The sequence below is a fragment of the Melospiza georgiana genome, chromosome 22, assembly GCF_028018845.1.
Source record: "Melospiza georgiana isolate bMelGeo1 chromosome 22, bMelGeo1.pri, whole genome shotgun sequence".
Classification (NCBI taxonomy): Eukaryota; Metazoa; Chordata; class Aves; order Passeriformes; family Passerellidae; genus Melospiza; species Melospiza georgiana.
Genome location: NC_080451.1, coordinates 7,558,546 through 7,577,232, shown reverse-complemented (window position 1 = coordinate 7,577,232; position 18,687 = coordinate 7,558,546). Strand labels below are relative to the sequence as shown.

The following is an 18,687-nucleotide window of genomic DNA, read 5'->3' as shown; positions in this document are numbered from 1 at the left end:
TTCCCTTGGAGGGGACTCTGGGAAGTGAGGAAGAAGCAAAAGGTGGTTGCTGAAATGAGAGTTTCCCCTGTGGTGGAACTCTGCAGGACCTGAGCATTCCTTCACCCCAGCACTGGTCAGCCCTGTGCTGGCTGCCCATGGCTCCCCATCTGCTGGAGCTGTTCCAGTTTGGTGTTTCTGCTCCTGGGGAAAATCAGGCTGGTGGAACAAACCATCCCTGTTTCGCTCAGATAATTTCCATGGTGTGGTGGCAGCAGAGGAGGCTGCCAGGCTGCTCCAGCCACTGGGATGGAGGGCTGCAGCACCATTACTGCCTTTATCACTTTCTGGATAATGTGCACACACACTTTCACCATCACAAAGTTTTTCTCCTTCATTTTTCACGAGAACTGGCATTAGATTAATGGTTAAGCCATGGCAGAAATGTAACGCCATGCCAGTCTGATTTATTGACCACTTAGTGCTGATGAAGCTTCAAACAAGAGTCAGACAGATGTTGCAGTTGCATTTTTCTTCATCAAAACCAACGACTTGTTGTGTTTAACCACTTGTGGCACCATCTCCTGTGGAGGCAGGAGTGGAGGCAGTTCCTGTGCCACACTGAGGAGGCAGGAGGAGCCAAGGAGCCCTGTCCAGGTCAGGGACAGATGGCAGCACCTTCAGCTTGGGTTTGGGGGAAGCAGAGCAACTCTGCTGAGGCTGCAGGTATTGGGATGATGGGCAGAATTCCAGCAGGAATATTTCCAGAGCCATCTTCAGCCCAGTTCAGGGCTCCCCTCATTTTCCCCTGCCACCCCACTGAATGGTTTCTGCCCTGGTGTGCCCACTCTCCTGATGCCTTTCATATATAGAAGTTATATTTGTATTTTGTTCTTTCACATCTCTCTTGCTCTCCTGGTAGGTCATCACAACTAGTGATTTGCTGCTGATTATGAGTTTTCTAAAACATATGCATGCTGTTCATTCGTGTCAAAACATTTCAGTTCACCAAGTAGATTGGCATTCATGAGATTTGTCATTCTGAGGTCAGCTTTTAGATGTAGGCATAAGGAACAAACCTGTTTGGTTTGTGCTTGTTTTACATGCTTTTATATATAAAAAGTATAAATTTCAGTGCAGTCCACTGCTGAGGTGCACTTGCCTGTGCTGCACTGAAGGCAGGAGGTCTCACAATCCTGACCTGCTTGGTGACAACCCAGCACTGTCAGGCTGGGAAAAATACAGCTTACCTGAGAGAAGGCAGAAGCACCTGCAGAACTGCCACATCACCCACTGCTGTGTCCTTGCTCCCTTCTCTGAAACCTCCCTGGAGCAAGAGCTGTATTTACATGAAATCTCTGAAGCATATTACTTTTTATTACTTCATCATTCTAGATCACTAATGATGTTAAATTAGCTGATGGAGACTATTTGGGTGTATGGGTGATCATTTTTACTATCTGAACCTCTTCTGAGTTATGCATGAGAACTGTGATGTTTCAGACATCCCCTTTGTAGAATGAGAGGTTGTGATGATTTTCTGTGTCCTCTGTCTGGGGCAGATATGCCTGTGAAAAAGAAGGTTTTGAACACCTCACAATTGGACACAAAAGGTCCAGTTGTTTTTCTCAGAAGATGTCTTGGTTTGAAAAGACAGGTGCCTGCTGAGGAAGGCAGGAGCCTGTCTTGAAGTGGAAAATGTAAATCTCCTCTTTCTGAATTATTTTAATTTTGACCTTAAGGGGCTCTCAGGCAGAGATGTGGGAGCAGGAATAGCAGTTTTTTATTAGTAAAAATAAAAGTGCAGCAATGCAAAATAACACTGAGAGAGTCAGAACAGACCTGGTCCCCTGTGTGTCAGGGCGGTGTCCCAGCCCCATCCCATGGGGGCTCAGCCCTCCTGCAGCCCCAGCTGTGGCTCTGCTGCAGCAGGGATCCTGCACAAGGGGGGAGTTTTCCTCTGCAGCTCCAGGGCTGCTGGAGATGGGCCTGGGCTCCCTCTGGGAATGCAGTGGAAAAGGCTGTCCATGGTGTCCCAACCCTCAGACTGTATCCAGGTAGGAATGCTTGGCTCCTCCCCTGGGCGGAGCATCTCCCCATGGGATGCTGGGATTGGATCAGCCCTGCAGGGACAGTCAGTGGCCATGGACAGCAGAGATCTCCTGTTGGGAGGATGGGTTGTGGAAGGGATAAATAAAATCTGCCCCACCTGGTTCTGACAGATGGCAATAGAACACACACCCCTGGCCACGTCCTGCATTTGCAACCCAAGGCAGAAGAATCCTGGGAATAGAAGAGCCAACAGTTTTCTTTGCTTTGGCACTTCCCAAAACCTCTCTGAAATAAATTCTTAGCTGTTCCTTACAAGGTTTCTTTGCCTTTTCCTGTGCAGTACAACTCTTTTAGCACTGGCTGCAAGAATTTGATACTGCTTTCTCACAGAATCTTCACTGAGAATCCCCTGCTTGCAGTTCTATCCATAGAGGGAGAAAATGCAAGTTCCTGCTTGCATATTTTCCTAACCTAAGGAAATTTCTCCTAAGCTCTTTTGAGCTTGTCCACCAGATAGAGGGGTGTATCTGGTTACATAGGGGGTTACAGAGGGGCTGCTCTGCTTTTCATCTTGCTGTGCACCAGTGGCCTCCCCACTGCCAGCCCCTTCTTGGCCAGCCTGGAGGAGCTGGGAGCCATGAGCAGCCCCCCAGTCCTGGGGATGTACAGGATGCTCTCTGTATGTGCAGGGTGCACTAGAGGGGTCCTGGTCACCCCACACACCCCCTGCCCCTGCCCTGGGCTGCTCTGGGTGCAGCTCCAGCGTGCTGGGTTCAGTGCTGTGCTTTGCCCACCACAATTCCCTCCTCAGCTCTCCTTGGTGAAGGTGTCCCTGTCCTGCTCCAGCTCTCCCCTGGTTTCATGAGCAAGTGCTCCCATCAGCACAACCTGTGCAAGTGGATGATGGGTTGTGTTCCCACTCCCCCTTGGAACAGGGCTCTAACAGCATTAATGAAACATTACAGTTTTAATCACACCATTATCTTATTTATTTTTATAAATAATTCCAAAGCAGTCATTAAAGTTTGCGAACTTAGGAGTAAATGACTTAGGGGAAAGGAATCATCTCCTCAATCTTGTTATTATCTATTGAACAATCTCCCTGGGACGCTGGTGGGGAACTGGCAGAGTTGTTGCTGCTGCTGTTAAGATGATTCATTTACTCACAGGCTGGGGACAGAGCTCAGCTCCTGCTCCAGGTGTGGTGGGACAGCACTGCAGTGTGCCAGGGCAGGGTCTGACCCTGCAGCCCGTGGGGAGAGGGGAGTGGGGTCAGTTTGGGGTCTGCTGTGGGATCAGCTGTGGGATCAGCCTGCAGAATCAGCTGCAGGATCAGTTGTGGGATCAGCTGTGGGTTCAGCTCTGGGATCACCCTGCAGGAGCCAGCACCTGTGTCCTCCTGCAGCTGTCCTGCAAGGGGCTTTTCCAGCCCCAACCCTCTGCAGTTTGCAAACATCTTCAAAAAACAAGGAATTACAACAAGGGCTTGTCTGTAAAGAGCCATGTTTGGGGTGCTCTGTTATGCTGTTTGTGAGCCTCTTCCTCTTCCCTCCTGTTTTCTATCACTGTATGGAGAGTGTGGCTGTTCCTCATGTTCTCAGGTGACTTTCTGTGTGTTCAAAAAAGACTGATGTGGACCAGAACTGATGGAAGCATTGTCTCAAACAAACAAAAGGTCCCTTAAAAAAAAGCATGTTCCCTGGTGTTCATTGTCAGTGATGTTCATAGGAATGAATACTCCAGGTATTTGGTGTTGCAAGGGCTGGAAAAGAGGTTCATGCTGAGCATAGCAGTGGAGCAGGAGAGTTGCAAGCACCTCAGGATGGGGGAAGCCATGTGCAAACTGTGACCCACTCCTCTTTTAAAGAACAGCTCCTATCTTGGGGAAATCCCATACAATCTGGGCTCTGCTCATGATGCTTGCTGTCTGAGTTTTAATTAGGAAGTTAAATGCAGAGAGTGCTGGCCCCAGCAACATAACCCTTGCTGTGCTGTCCCTGCAGAACCCAGACATTGTGTTGGTGCACTACCTGAACGTGCCGGCCATCGAGGACTGCGGCAAACCCTGCGGGCCCATCCTCTGCTCCATCAACACCGACAAGAAGGAATGGGCAAAGTGGACAAAAGAGGAGCTCATCGGGCAGCTCAAACCCATGTGTGAGTATCTGGTGCTGGTTTTGCTTCTTTGCTGTGTGTTTAGAGTCTCTCACATCCTGTGAAGGAGTCATTTGTCCATCCAACTCAGCTTGTGTCTGCATGCACTTTCTGTCCAATATTAAACACTCCTGGGATGCATGGTATGAGAGCTGTCCCCAAAGAGGTCTCCTCTGCACACTGGGGGAAAATTGTACCCATGTTCTTGCATGTTCTAGGGCTGTTTGTAGCCACCTGCTCACTTGCAAAGGTTCTGGCAGGTGGATTCCCCCAGGGGCACTCCCTGTTTGGGTGCTCATTGTCAGGGCACAGTGGGCTACTGTAGCTTACAGGTGGCCCATGGAACTGAGTGTGTTGGACTGAGCACCATTTCCTAGAGTTTTGCAGCCTAAAGAGAAGGTGTGCAGAGTGACAGGGAGGTTTGCCCTCAGACAGGCAGTTCTTTGAACCCCTCTGCATCTGCCTTGGTGTGTAATATTTTCCTTTGCATCACAGTTGTATTGTGTGTCTTCCCCTGGAGAGCACATTCCAATGTGCACACGAATATCTTTTTGTAATGAAAGAAAAATTAGACATAAAGTGAGCTTGTAACCAAGAGAAAATTAGCTGCAAAAGCCACAATAGCAAATGTGAGTCAACAGATACCAGGTCTGCTTCTGTTCCTGCCCTCTGCCCCTGCCTGGATGCTGGTGTCAAGCCCAGCCTCCTGTAATTGGAGGTCACAGCCACGGAGTGCATCCTGATGTGTGCCTGCCATCCGTGAAAGATCAGCCTTGTGCTGACCACAGCCTTGGTAATCTGAGTTTACAGTCCTTTGTTGCATCCTGAACTCTGCAGGCCCATGTGTTCCTCTTCCACACAAAGCTGGAGGGCAGAGGAGGAGAGAAAATGACACATTTGCCCCTGGGGCTGATAAACTCAGACAGAAATCCAGGATGTTGGTATAGCTGAGACTGGACAAGTGCCTTAACATTAAACAGGAAAGGAAGCAGCAGCCTGTTAAAAAATCTGCAGTGCATCAAGAAAATTATGTGAAAACTACAACGAACTCGCCGTAAATTTAATAACACTTGGCTCTTTTATGTCTCAGGAGGGAAGAGTGAAATTCTGTGCAATTATTCAGAGTATATATGCATGTACACGTCTCTTTTTATGGGTACATATCCTGGGAAACACATCCTTAGAAATGTAGCTCCAATAAAAGCTTTGTGTTCTGCTCAGACCTGGAAAACAAAGAGGACACGGATAACCCTGTTTGGGGAGCACAGAGGGGCACTGCTCGCCAAGAAGCCATCAGATTTGGTTCCAGTTTAGGGTGTGCCATGAAATTCTGGAGCCAAGCACATTAGTTTCATCACATTTTTGCATTAATCACATTCTTTCACAGACTTCACAGTTTGATTGCCTGATGTTTCCAAATTTCTCTGCCCTACAGCAGATTTGTCAATGGCTTAATCAAAGCGTTGTGCGTGGTGTGGCTGGTGCAGTGACAGTCTCACCCTTTTACCTGCTCTGTGCTGGGGTTTGTTGTGTTTTATTCCTCTGGACTTGGAAGCTCTGTGGGGGTTTTGTTGCTTATTTTGTACTCTTGGTTGCTGTTTTCCATGAGGATTTCTCATTTAAGGCACAGTAGTGATGATTACAGCCAGGGTGTGTGGACGCCCAAGGCCTCCGTACCTGCAGGTTCCCATTTCAGACCACTGATGTCATTCAGGATTAAGGGAGAGAAGCTGATACAGTTCTTTGGGGAGAATGCTTCCTCCCGGTCAGAGGTTGGTGGCAGTGTCCAGCTCTTGACTCACTGACAAGAGCTGGTTAAGCCCTGCTCACCTGAAGTCAGGTGTTGAAGCTGTTGACCTCTGTCAGGTATTAAAGCTTTTCTGTCAGAGTGGAGGGTAGCAGGCAGTCAGTGTTGTGGGAGCATGCAGAACTCAAAGCAATGTGGCAGATGGCTGGCAGGGTGAGCAGCATCAGTCCTGGAGTCCAAGCTGGACAAATGCATCAAACTGTTGTTCCTGAAATGCACAGAGACCCTGGCTGAGAGGATCAGGGAGCTTGTTTACATTTCTTGCATCCATAATTTGCTCAGCTCCCTTTTCCCTCCCTGCTGCATCATCCCAAAGTCATTCCAGGCTTCAGCAGCATCAGGGAGAGGCAGCAGCTCCTGGTGCCAGCCTTGTCACTGTGAGCAGAGCAGGGCACTGAGGGCTGGGTGCTGAGAGGTGCCTGCTCCTGAAGGACTCTGCTGAACCCAGAGAGAGCTTCTGGGCTGGCTGCAGGGCTGCTGTTTGCTCATTCTGTCACTGTGCTTATGGATAAAAACCTCACCTTTCTGGAGTGCCCATAGAGCTCTCAGAGCTTTGTGGAAAGAAAGAGCATTAACTTGTTCTAACATAGATGGTGTGTGAACTAATTAAGCGACTGAAATGAACCCATCTGAACATCCATGAAAGGTAAATGCTGCAGGTGCTCTAAGGATTTGAGGTTTTCTCAACACCTCCAGCTGAGTTGAGACTGTAAATAATTAATTAATCAGCCTGACTTCAGCTTTCATGGCTTTGGGGTTTTAATTTGTTTGTTAACTGCCTTCACACTGCCCATGACCTCCTGATTGCCTTCTCTGGACCATCTCTGTTGGCTTCTCAGCCCTCCATTTGGCAGCCCTCAAGGCTGAAGCCTGTGAGCCTGGAAGGCCCCATACACACTCCTGACCTCCCACAGGATGATTCCTTCCTCCCTGCAGGCTTGGAGAGCAGGCTCCTTGTCCCAGAGTGTCACCAGGGTCAGGGAGCCTCCACTGCTGCCAGGCTGGGATAATCCAGCTGTTGGGAGCATCCCAGCTGGGTGCCTCAAGCAAAAGGGCTGTCATATGTGTGTGTATGTGTTGCTTTGGTGTAAATGCAACTTTTGGGTACATTAGTGTAAAGTTAATAGCTATAATCCTTGAAAATTCTGCAGGAATGTGGTCCGAGACACCTGTAAGTCATTTCAGGATGCCTGGTGTGAAGAATGAGCCTCAATTTGGCTTAACTTTCAATTTCCTCCCCCCTTTGTGCCCCATTACAGTCTTGCTTTGAGATTTCTCTGAATAGATTAGCAGATGTCCTTAGAGGCATCTGGTGGTAAAAGCAAATTCAGTGGCAGAATCCATCACAGCAGAATTCTGTATATAAACTCCATATGATCAGCAAATTGTGGGCCAGCTCATGTTGGGGGTTTCTCCAAATCGTCCCCTTTTGGCTCTCTCATCCTTCAGCTGGCAAAGCTGACTTAAAAGCTCACAGCTGGTGCCACGTTGCAATCCTTGTTCCAGGTCCACTATAATTAAGAGCTATCTTCCTTTCAGAGGAAAAGCTTTTTGCATTTCCCTGCTGCAGAGGAACTGAGAGCTCCTGTTTGTGCTGCCCGCACAAACAGCTGGAAATTCCATGTGTGCTCATCAGCCCATGGGCAAGGGCTGCTCTAGCCTTTTTCCAGAGTCCTTAATTTTGTGTCAGTGAGGCCATCAACCTCCTGGAGGTGACCTCAACCTTCATCCCTGTGTTCTCATCACTGGAGAAGGCACCAAAGCCCTGTAGCTCAGAACAAAACTCAGCAGCAATTGGAATTAATGCAGTTTGGAGAACTGAGTTGTTGGGAGTTTTACTTGGGCTTGAATTTATATTTAATTTCAGTAACTCTGTTTAAGGATTGGGGTTATATTTCATCTTAAAAGATCAGTTGTACAAAAATGCTACATGGGATGAATTTCACAATTCCCCAAGGAGTTTGAGTTCCAAAGTGCCCCTCAATGGAAACTGAAGCTTGCCAGCTTAGCTCAGCTGACCACATAGAAAGCAATGTGGATTCTTTAAAAAAACATTGGGTTTAGTAATGCTGACATCCAGTTTTACTGCAATAGTCTGAGTTTTTATTAAAAAGAGAACATGATAGAAGGTGCTAGATAGGTTCTGACATCCACCCACCACCTGGACTTTGAGCAGCCCTGCTCACATTGTGTGTGTGGCCAGCATCAGCCTCCTGCTCATCAGCCACTGCTCAGCTTCTCATCTCCCCCAGCCCCTTCCCCACTGCAGGAGTGCAGCTCATGCAGGAATGCACTTTTCCTCTCCCTCTGAGATCTGCAGTGGCATTTATGTCCCCAGGGGAAGTTTGATCCCATGCTTAATGGGCCACTCTGTGCGGAAACACTTTCCCTTGTGGTGAGTTTCACCTACCATAGACCAAAGTCCCACTTTGCCAAAATAACAAAATTAGGAGTTGTGTTTCAGCTGGTGCCTTTCAGATGTGTTTGGAGACACCAAATGAAATAATCCCACTGACTGCTGACAGCAGTACATGGGAACCCACCATTGTCAGTAATGGAAACTAACTGGAGGAAACCTAAACCAAATCCTTTCCTGACCCCTAAAACTTGGGTGTTAAACCAGACACAGCAATTGCTGACCCTCTGAGGAGGCTGCAGGCACACCAGCCTTTGTTTCCTGTTCTTCCTTGGTATTTTATCTCCTCTGTTGACACTTGTCAGACTGGCAGTGACTGGCAGATCCATCCTGGAGCATCTGCAGAGGTGTCAGCCCAAACCTTGCTGGCAGTGCCCGCCCCCGAGATGTGACCTGGGGAAGGAGGAAGGGCTGGGAGCCTCGGGAAAGGATCAAAACTCTCTCTGAGGAATTTTTTCCCCCAAATACGCTAAGCAAGATTTTTGCTAAAAACAAAAACAAACAAACCTCAAGTGGAGAAAAAAAATTTAAGAATAACAGTAGAGAAAAGGGAGAAATGGGGAGGCCTTGCCAGGCTTGGTGTGGGTCTGGGGCCCCAGGCCATGTGGTCCCTCTCCCGGTGCTGATCTCGGCCCTGATCCCAGTCTGGGTCCCAGTCCTGGTGCTGATCCCAGCCCTTATCCCAGTGCTGATCCCGGTTCCGGTCCTGGTGCTGATGCCGGGCTTTATCCCGGTACCAGTCCTGCTCCCAGGGCTGATCCTGGCCCTGATCCCAGTCCCGGTGCCAGTGCTGATCCCGACCCTTATCCCGGTCCCGGTGCTGATCCCAATCCCGGTACTGATCCCCATCCCGGTCCCGGTGCTGATCCTGGCCCTGATCCCAGTCCCAGTCCCAGTGCTGATCCCGGCCTTTATCCCGGTCCCGGTACTGATCCCCATCCCGGTCCCGGCCCTTATCCCGGTCCCGGTGCTGATCCTGGCCCTGATCCCAGTCCCATTCCCGGTCCCGGTGCTGATCCCGGCCCTGATCCCATTCCCATTCCCGGTCCCGGTGTTGATCCCGGCCCTGATCCCAGTCCCATTCCTGGTCCCATTCCCGGTCCCGGTGCTGATCCCGGCCCTGATCCCATTCCCGGTCCCATTCCCGGTCCCGGTCCCGTTCCTTATCCGCTGGCGCCACCTGGCGGCCGCCGGGCGCCGCTCCCGCCGCTCCTGGCAGCAGCAGCCGGAGGAGGAGGAGGAGGAGGGGGGGGAGGATGGTGATGGTGCCCTTGAGCTGCAGCCGGAGGAGGGCGAGGACCACACAGGACAAGCGGGAGAAGCCGCTGCCGCTCTGCTCCTCCGTGTGCGAGCAGCCCCGGATTTAACGCGGCTGTAACGGGGCGGGAGGGCTGCACCGAGTGCCTTTGGAAGAACCGTGTTTTGTCCTGCTGGAGGGGTCCAGGGGATGCTGGCCAGCTCATCTGTCCAGCCCCTGGGAGCATCCCGCTGCATCTGAGTAAACCTCCAAGGAAAAGTGTTGTTTTGGAAGGCAGACATCTCTGTAAAGAGCAGCTCTGAGCAAAACGCCCCTGTCAGTCCGTGCAGGACATCAGCATGCAGGGGGTGTCACTGCTGTCCCCAGCACTGAGGCTCAGGTAAACCCGTCCTTCACAACCAGTAACGAGTGGAAATGGAAGGCTGGAAAATCAAAGCTAAGCTGTGTGTGGGCGTCTGAGTGCGAAAGGATAAATCTAATGGAAATATCCTTCAGCCAAACTACTGAGAAATCAGAGCAAGGCCTTTACTTCTGTCAAGAGGAAGGCAGTGGGAATGGAAGGGACAAGGCTGCCATTTCCAATTGACCATTGCCATGGAAACACCTCTCAGGGACAGCACTTGTGGAGCGGGATGTGGACGGCGAGGCAGGAATGGGTCCTGGACAAAGGGCCTGCTCACGCTCCCAGCAGCACTTTGGGGATTTTTACAGCACTTTGTGTGGGTCAGGAGGGGCTGAGGGCAGGACTGACAGCAGGGCTTGCAGCAGGCTGTTAAGGCAGAGGCAAACAGAAACCTGACCTTGATGAGTCTACATATTCCAGCTCTATCAGTCTATCCAACTTAGCAGTTTCATGGGGAGATCTCATTGTTGTTACTCAAGTATCAAAAGATTTACCAAACTGGGGCAGAGGAGCCACATGGAGGGTACAGGGAATGGCTTTATGATGTACTGTACATGTACAGGTATGTGTGAGCTGTGTTCTGAGGCGTGGTATGGAAAAGCAAGGTGTTTGGAATAAAACCAGGAAGTGTAAAATGCTTGAAGTGGCAAAGAGCAATGTCTAAGAACATTCAGAAAGGGTGAAAGGATCAAATTTAAATATGAGAGGGTATTTTAGGGACAAGTTTTGGTTAGGGTAGAGAAACCACAGGGAGGGCAAGAGGGAAACAGTTGTTGATGGTGTTTAGAGTGATGATGAGACAGTGAGGTAGAGTTCAGGTGATGGGAAGGAGGAAGATATCTGCAGGACAGCAGGACTGCAGGCATGGAAATTGTGGAGGACTGAGTACCAGCAGCAGCAGCAGCAGGAGGCAGAAATAGCCAAGGTGGTGTAAGAAACTTGGACACTCATATGTTTCTGTGTGCAAGTGTCCCTTGGATTCTGAGCAGCCTTTTTGTTGGTAATTCAGATCATCTTTCATTCCTTTGCTCATGGTGGTCAAACTCCTGGCAGTGCTAATGAACAGGAGCGGCTGGGCACTATCACAAGGTCATTTTTATTGCCTGTTCTTCAAAAAGGAAGAAAGAGAAGAAAGGTGAGAGCCCAGGTTTGTAAAAAGAGGTTGCAGCAGCATTAGTAGCACTGTGAGTTGTGGACGTTCCCCCAGCCCCAGTGCTCTCCTTTGAGCCCCCAGTGCAGCACCAGTAACTCTGCCTGGCTGCACTGTGCTGCAGGCTCTGTGCAGAGCGTGTGTGCCAGCAGGAATGTGTTGCTGCTGTAATGCAGCAGCTTTTAGACCCCTCCATGCTATCACTGAAAAGGAAAGTGTTGAAGCAGTTCACAGCTTTCATTTTAAATTATCAAGAAATGCAGCAGAAGTCTGAACAGGAATCCGGATTAAAATCCTTTCCAGAATTTCTGCTAAGCTTCAGACTTTTTTTTTCCCAGTCTTTTGTGTTCCTATATTATGGCTATATTTAATCAAACATAGTTCTACAGTGGTTTCACTTCTTGAACCACTAAGAAGCAGGAAGAGTCTGTGTGTATGCTTTTTATTAGCCTTCCTTTCATAATGCACTTTCTTCCCTATAGAAATCTCCTTTCCTGCTGATTCATTATGTGTCAGGAAGCCAAGCGTGACATGTTAAAAGCCATCTTGATAGTGTTTGGTATTCAGTACTAACAATTCACCAGGCACAGGAGTCTTTCTTTAAAAGAGGGAGGAAGAAAATCTGCATATTGGATGTGCCAAGATAGTGGATAATTTGCATTAAGCATCCAGACATTCTTTTTTTGCAATCTGTCACCCTTCACTGGCTTTTTATTTTATAACCTTCATAGCATATGGGGAACATAAGTACCAAAAAAAAGTGGCACCACGTGGACAGAAGCTGGAGCCCTTTAGGATCAGCTGGAGCAAGGCTAGAGAAGGACTTTTCCTCAGCAGCAATTGATCCTCAGTGGGACTTTGCTGTGCTGGAAGGACCTGAAAATAACAGGCGTGGTTGTCTAAGTACCCAGCTCTAAAGCTGTCCATTATGCCTTAGCTCCTAGCTCACAGCTTGATTCAGACTTAAGAACCATCATCATGAATACACAAACCCTGAGCCACGATTCACTTCCCAAAGTTGCCCCCTTGATGCTCTGCTCATCCCAGGATTTAGCAGTGCTGCCATCCTGCTGTAAAACACTTTCTGTACCCAGACACCAGTTCACTTCTTTAGCAAAAAACATTTCTGAAGTAACCAGAAATTACCTAATGCAAAGTTACTGAATAATAACTGCAGCTCAGTAACTTTGTGTTGTATAGCTGAAAACATCCAAAATACTTGACTGCATTCTGTTCTCACTGACAATGTATTTTTTGTAAAATTGCTATTTGAACATCACTCATTAGACATAATATCACTGGTGACAGAACAATGTATCTTAAATAATAAAATGAATGTGAGCAGAGGTAGTGAAGTGGCAAGCATGTCTAACTTAGATGTCATAACAGAGACTGAGTGTTAAGAGGAAATCCAAAACTGTGAATATACTGGGAAGCAAAATCTGTTGGGTATAATAACAATAAATGTGGTCATCAAACAAACATAGAGGGACTTATTACAAAACTATCTGCAGCACTTTAAATAGTTATATGGGGAGGAATACTTGTAAACCTGATTTACAGTATTGCTGCAGGTTATCCAGCCTGGCCAATAGCAATGTGAATTCTGCAGTGTAAAACTAGACCAAGATGTTAGGCAAAATGACATTAGTGGGTGAGGAGGCAATAGAGCAACAGGTAACAAAAAAGCAATAAAACTGCTTCACAGAGCAGATCCAGGAGCTCTGTCCCACCAGCTGTGTGTGACACACTCAGTGAGCAGCATCAGAGAGAAGAACAGAAGACTGTTCACAGGATATGCTGCCCCTGTGACCACTGGATGTCACAAACATCCCTTCATTTGCTCTGATCTCTTACACGATGCTGCTTTTGGCTTTGCCCCAGCCTTTGGCTGTACAGGAGCATCAGCCCAAGCTGCTGCTGCCAGGATTTCCCCCCTCACATCAGGGACCTCCACCACACAGGGATCTGGGGCTTTACTACAAAGCCTGAGTCCATGGGACTTTCAGCTTTGATTTTGTGTGTTCTGGTTTAAGGATTTTAGAACACAACATGCAAGGAATATGCCTTGACAGACTATGGCAAAGACTCTGAAAGGAGCTGCCAGACATGAGGACACCTTGGAAATTATGTTGTCACTTATCAGCACTTTCCAAAATCTGCACATGAGCTGTGGTGCATTTAAAGGATAAATAAATAATATGCACATATAAATTGCTCAGAGAGACATTAACAGAGACAGAAGATGCTTTGAGTCAGTTATTATGGATAAAATATTTTATAAGTGCCATTTCCATTGTGAGTCAGGTTGCAAATATCACTATTATAGGAAATTCTGCAACTAAAATATTCTGAGAGGGAATATTTATTCAAGTCATGTATCTGTATGCAGTCTGGCATTTTTATTTAAACAGCTAACAGGCCCAGAGAGTTCCTAAGGAAAGAGCTTCACTTTGCAACCTGTTCTGTAACATCACCCACCTGTTCATTCTCCCAAATTACTAAAAGGTCATCCAAGTCTGAGGAGGAGCTCACACAGTGTCTGTTAGTCACTCCCAAAAAAATGAGTCAGCCTTCACTGCTGCCATTGGGCTCTGACAATGAAGACCTGGCAGAAGGTTTGCCTTTGCTGTTACTCTGGTGTATTTTTGGCTGCTGATCTTACTATAAGGCTGATTTTGTTTTCACATTAGACAGAAAAAGATTCCAAAAGGCTCCTAGGAATTATAATGCTTCACTTCAATGGAACCAAGTCCTTTGTTGGTTTTGGGTTTTCAGTGAAGGTTGCTGGCACTACAGAGAGTCATTGCAGGTGCAGAGTCCCTGTTAGCAGCAGACTGAAACAGAGCCAGGTACTCTGCTGAGGAGTTTTCTCTCTTTGTATTCCTGATTCAGGAATTGCCTTTGGAAGCCTGATGATACCAAGGAGCAGAGAACAGTAAGCCAGTAACCATTACTGTTGCTTTTTATAGGTCTCCTTTCAGTTCTGACAGAAAGCAGCAGGAATGGATTTTTACTGGTAATTTGGAGCGGCTTTTGATGGTTTTGGCATGATTTTGCAGTTTCTGATGGGAAATGTTACTGTTCTCTTTGCAGTTCATGGCATCAAGTGGACATGCAGCAATGGCAACAGCAGTTCAGGGTTCTCAGTGGAGCAGCTCGTGCAGCAGATCCTCGACAGCCACCAGACCAAGCCCCAGCCTCGGACACACAACTGTCTGTGCACTGGTACCTTGGGTGAGTACTCAGGAGGGCACACACTGACTCAGCTTCATCCACTCTGGGAGCAAGGTTTTTAGTGCTGAGGTGATAAAAATGCTGTCTCATGAAACACTGGGACACAGTGAACTCAAGAGTTGACAGGAGAAGTCTCCAGCATAACAAGATGCAGCTGGAACTTCTGGGGGAAGTGTCAGTGCTTTCTAATAAATGCAGTCCATACATGAGCTGCTCAAAAAGGTACATTCTCTTCCACGTGTGCAAATTCTGTTACCAAAGCCTTAAAATATAATGTTCCTCCAGCTTCACCCTCTGAATTCCTTGCCCTGCAGCTCACTTTTTTGGAGAAGTGCTCAGGTGATAACTGCAAGGTATCACTGAGATAAGGCAGGTTCTTATTTAGGTATCATGAAAATACAGATCTCTTTCTTGTTAAAGGAGATGACCTTGTTTTGCATGACACTACAGCAGCATCCTTAGTGTTAGCATTTCCCACAGACAGTGGAAAGCTCAGTGATTCACTTCCCAACTCATCTGCTAGAGAGCTGCTCCTTTCTAGCACTTTGGTCAAATAAAGTATATGACACATTAACTAGTCTTTAGCAAAGCTTATAAAGGAAAGTTGTCATTGCTTCAAAGGGTTATTTTTTTCTTCTTTTCTTGAGCAGTTGCATTATACAATCAAGGCTTAAATAGGAATGATGACCTCTGGAATACCTGAGTTTGGATTAAAATTCACCCCTTAAGGCTCAGCATTTGATCCAGGCTTGCAAATCTGAACATGAATCCTTTTATTCTTCCCTTTGATGTTTTGTCTTGTGCTAAGTCTGCTCGGTGCTTTTTAACACAACAGCATTGCTTTGTTTTGTAACTGGCTTGCACATTGACACACACATTCCCAATCCCTTACTGTCATCCACAAATACAGCAGCATGAAAGTCTTTCCCTTGTTCCTGTTCATTTCTATACCTAGGAGAATAGAGAGATTTAATATTGTATTTAGTCTCAAAAGCACTGTCTTGAACTACTTTAAGTGACCTCATTCAAATCTTGAACACATAATAGAGATGTTCCTCTTCAAGGGCAAGCAACAAAAGATTCAGCAAATTGTGGTGGCTACAAAGATGTTTTATGTTGCCCAGAAGATGGCATTTATAATTGTAGCCATGAGCTATAGTGAGGAGGCTTCTTCCTCCCCTTCAGTCATTCTGCAGTTCTGTAATTAATGTTCTTACCTCATTCTAGGGGAAATTAATCAATTAAGGAAAGAAACATCAAAAATTCATGGGCTGCTGTTCTTTGAACTGCAAAAGCAGTCCCTGCACCAGAGTTTGTGGCTAAGGTCCCTTTGCAGACAGAATTGTTTACTTCATCCTGCCTGATTACAAGGTGATTCCATTATTCTCAGGAATGCAGGTGATGTTACCATTACAGGCCAGTAAGGTGCTGGCTGGTTTAATTCATGGAGGATTTTCTTTGGCTGGTTTAATTAATGTAGGATTTTCTTTGGTGGCCCTTGCTTGAACATTTTTCAGCAGCTCCAGTGCTGACTGTGTGCTCTGTGTGCACATGTATGCACAAGCACGAGATACACAACTTGCATTGTGCTAATTTTGTATTTACTGAACAGCAAATCCTGTTGTTTTCTGGCACAGGGGCAGGAAGCAGTGTGCATCACAAGTGTAACAGTGCCAAACACCGCATCATATCACCAAAGGTTGAACCAAGGACAGGTGGGTACAGCACTCATTCAGAGGTACAAAATAACGATGTCTCTGAAGGCAAGAACGAGCACAGCCATGGCAAGGCCTCCAGCCGAGAGAAGAGGAATGGAAAAGTGGCAAAACCAGTGTTGCTCCATCAAAACAGCACTGAGGTTTCTTCCACCAACCAGGTGGAGGTCCCTGACACAACCCAGAATTCTCCTGTGTCCATCAGCAGTGGGTTAAACAGCGACCCAGATATGGCAGATAGCCCAGCTGTCACTGGTGTGTCCAGCATGGCTGTAGCATCAGTTATGGGAAGTTTGTCACAAAGTGCCACCGTATTTATGTCAGAAGTCACCAGTGAAGCTGTGTACACAATGTCACCCACATCTGGCCCAAATCAGCACCTTCTGTCCTCAGATGCAGCTGCACAAGGACTGGTACTTGCTGTGAGTTCGGATGGACACAAGTTTGCTTTTCCAACAACTGGCAGTTCAGAGAGCTTGTCGATGCTACCCAGCACTGTCTCTGAGGAACTTGTGCTCTCCACAACTTTAGAAGGAAATAGGAAAATTCCAGAAACCACCATGAATTTTGACCCAGACTGTTTTCTTAACAATCCCAAGCAAGGGCAGACTTATGGTGGAGGAGGTATGAAAAGTGACAGCATCAATACCAACATAAGGCAGTCACCCACAACAGAACGTAGCTTCAACTTCAATACAACCCTCACGAAAGAAATTAAAACTGAGGACACATCTTTCGAACAACAGATGTCCAAAGAAGCATTTTCCTCCACTTCTGCATCTAACACTCTCACACTCAGTACTGGTTCAGGTTTACTTCCATCTGGAGGAGGTCTGAGCCCAAGTACCACCCTGGAGCAGATGGACTTCAGTGCCATTGACTCCAACAAGGACTATTCTTCCAGCTTCAATCAGACCGTCCAGAGCCCTCACGTCCATCAGACCCCTTCCCCCAGCTTCTTTCTGCAGGATGCCAGCAAACCTCTTCCCCTCGAACAAAACACTCACAACAATTTGAATGACACAGGTAGCTCATTTGTGAACACGTTAGGAATCTCCAATGTGAAAACAGAGGCCTCGTCCCAAACCACGTCCAACTGTAACGGCACAGTGGAAACCAGAATAGAGTCCACCTCTTCTCTCCAGCTCATGCAGTTCCAAGCAAACTTCCAGGCTATGACTGCAGAAGCTGAAGTTCCCATGGAGACCTCCCAGCAGGCAGAAGGAAATGAAAATCTACTTAAATCAGGGGATCTTCAAGCCTGCAACACAGAACACTACTTGCAGCCTGAGGCCAACGGGGGTATCAGGAATGGAAACAACCTCCCTATTCTCCAAGGAAACATGGTACAAGGACTCTATCCCGTGGCCCATCCTAGCTTAAATAACTCCTCCAACATGGAGCTTAACTTAGACCACTTTGACATCTCCTTCAGCAACCAGTTTTCTGATCTAATTAACGATTTCATATCGGTAGAAGGTGGGAGCAACGCTCTGTACGGACACCAGCTGGTGTCAGGCGACAGTGCTGGACTGTCTCAGCCTGAGGACAGCAACAGAGCCACGTACAACCAGGCCGAGATGTGCATTCCCTGCTGCAGCCCCCAGCAAGCCAACATGCAGCTGAGCAGCTCGGAGAACGGAGCCAGCACCATGGCATACATGCACGTGGCTGAGGTGGTCTCGGCAGCTGCAGCACAAGGCACTTTGGGGCTGCTGCAGCAGAGCGGCCGCTTGTTCATGGTGACAGATTATTCACCAGAGTGGTCTTACCCTGAGGTAAGTCCAGGGATTTTACTCACTCGTGTTTACTGCTTTATCTTTGCTTTGGTAATATGGGAAGTGTTTTGTTAAAGCTTTGAAAAGGGCTTTAAAATATTTCTCTCCCAAGTCAGAGCATTCAAGGCTGCTTGCATGTTTTAATTAAGCACTTCATTATCCTGACAGGGCCCTTTCTTCACTTAGGAAGCATCTGAACAGAAAGGTATTGTTTCATTGAAAGCCAAGTCTTCCCCATATGATGGCTTCATGCTACCTAGGCCCAGTAGAGCTGTTTCTTACATTTGTCACTGATGTTCCCAGGAGAATAATTCAAGGCCTGCACAGCCTTAATGAGTTCAGCATTTCCCTCCACCTCACTGACTTCCAAAATCAGTCACATGCCCCATAAGCTGAAAACGGCAGCAGCACAGACCTTGCTGCTGTGAAGAAATGTGTGAGGAAAGAGACTGTTTGAGCCACTAATGGGAAGAGAAGGTTATTTTGTAATTAAAAAAAAAAAAAAAAAAGAGGTTGTGGGGGGGTGTTGTTTTCCTAGGCCCGGCCTTGGAGCACTGTTGTGTCTGTACGGGGGTGTGCAGTAACTGCTCCGGGCCGGTCTCCCTGTTCCGAGGGGATGCAGCCTGGACATTCCCGGCCTTCGCCGAGCGGCTGCCGGCGGGGCGAGCTCGGCAGGCCTGGGCCGGTACCGGGAAGGGCCGCACCGGGCTGACAGCGGAGCAGGGAGCGGCACGGGGC

General features: G+C 47.7%; 1 protein-coding gene across 7 annotated transcripts in view; it reads left to right on the top strand.

Annotated features, from left to right (window-relative positions):
* The window catches only part of CAMTA1 (calmodulin binding transcription activator 1), a 241,455-nt gene that overhangs the window by 180,923 nt on the left and 41,845 nt on the right, over positions 1-18,687 (top strand). For all 7 annotated transcript variants that reach the window (XM_058039298.1, XM_058039297.1, XM_058039300.1 and 4 more), the window contains exons 6-8: positions 4,035-4,188; positions 14,316-14,456; positions 16,094-17,949. In XM_058039298.1, the coding sequence (XP_057895281.1) occupies positions 4,035-4,188; positions 14,316-14,456; positions 16,094-17,949 (2,151 nt within the window). The remainder of the gene's footprint in view (positions 1-4,034; positions 4,189-14,315; positions 14,457-16,093; positions 17,950-18,687) is intronic.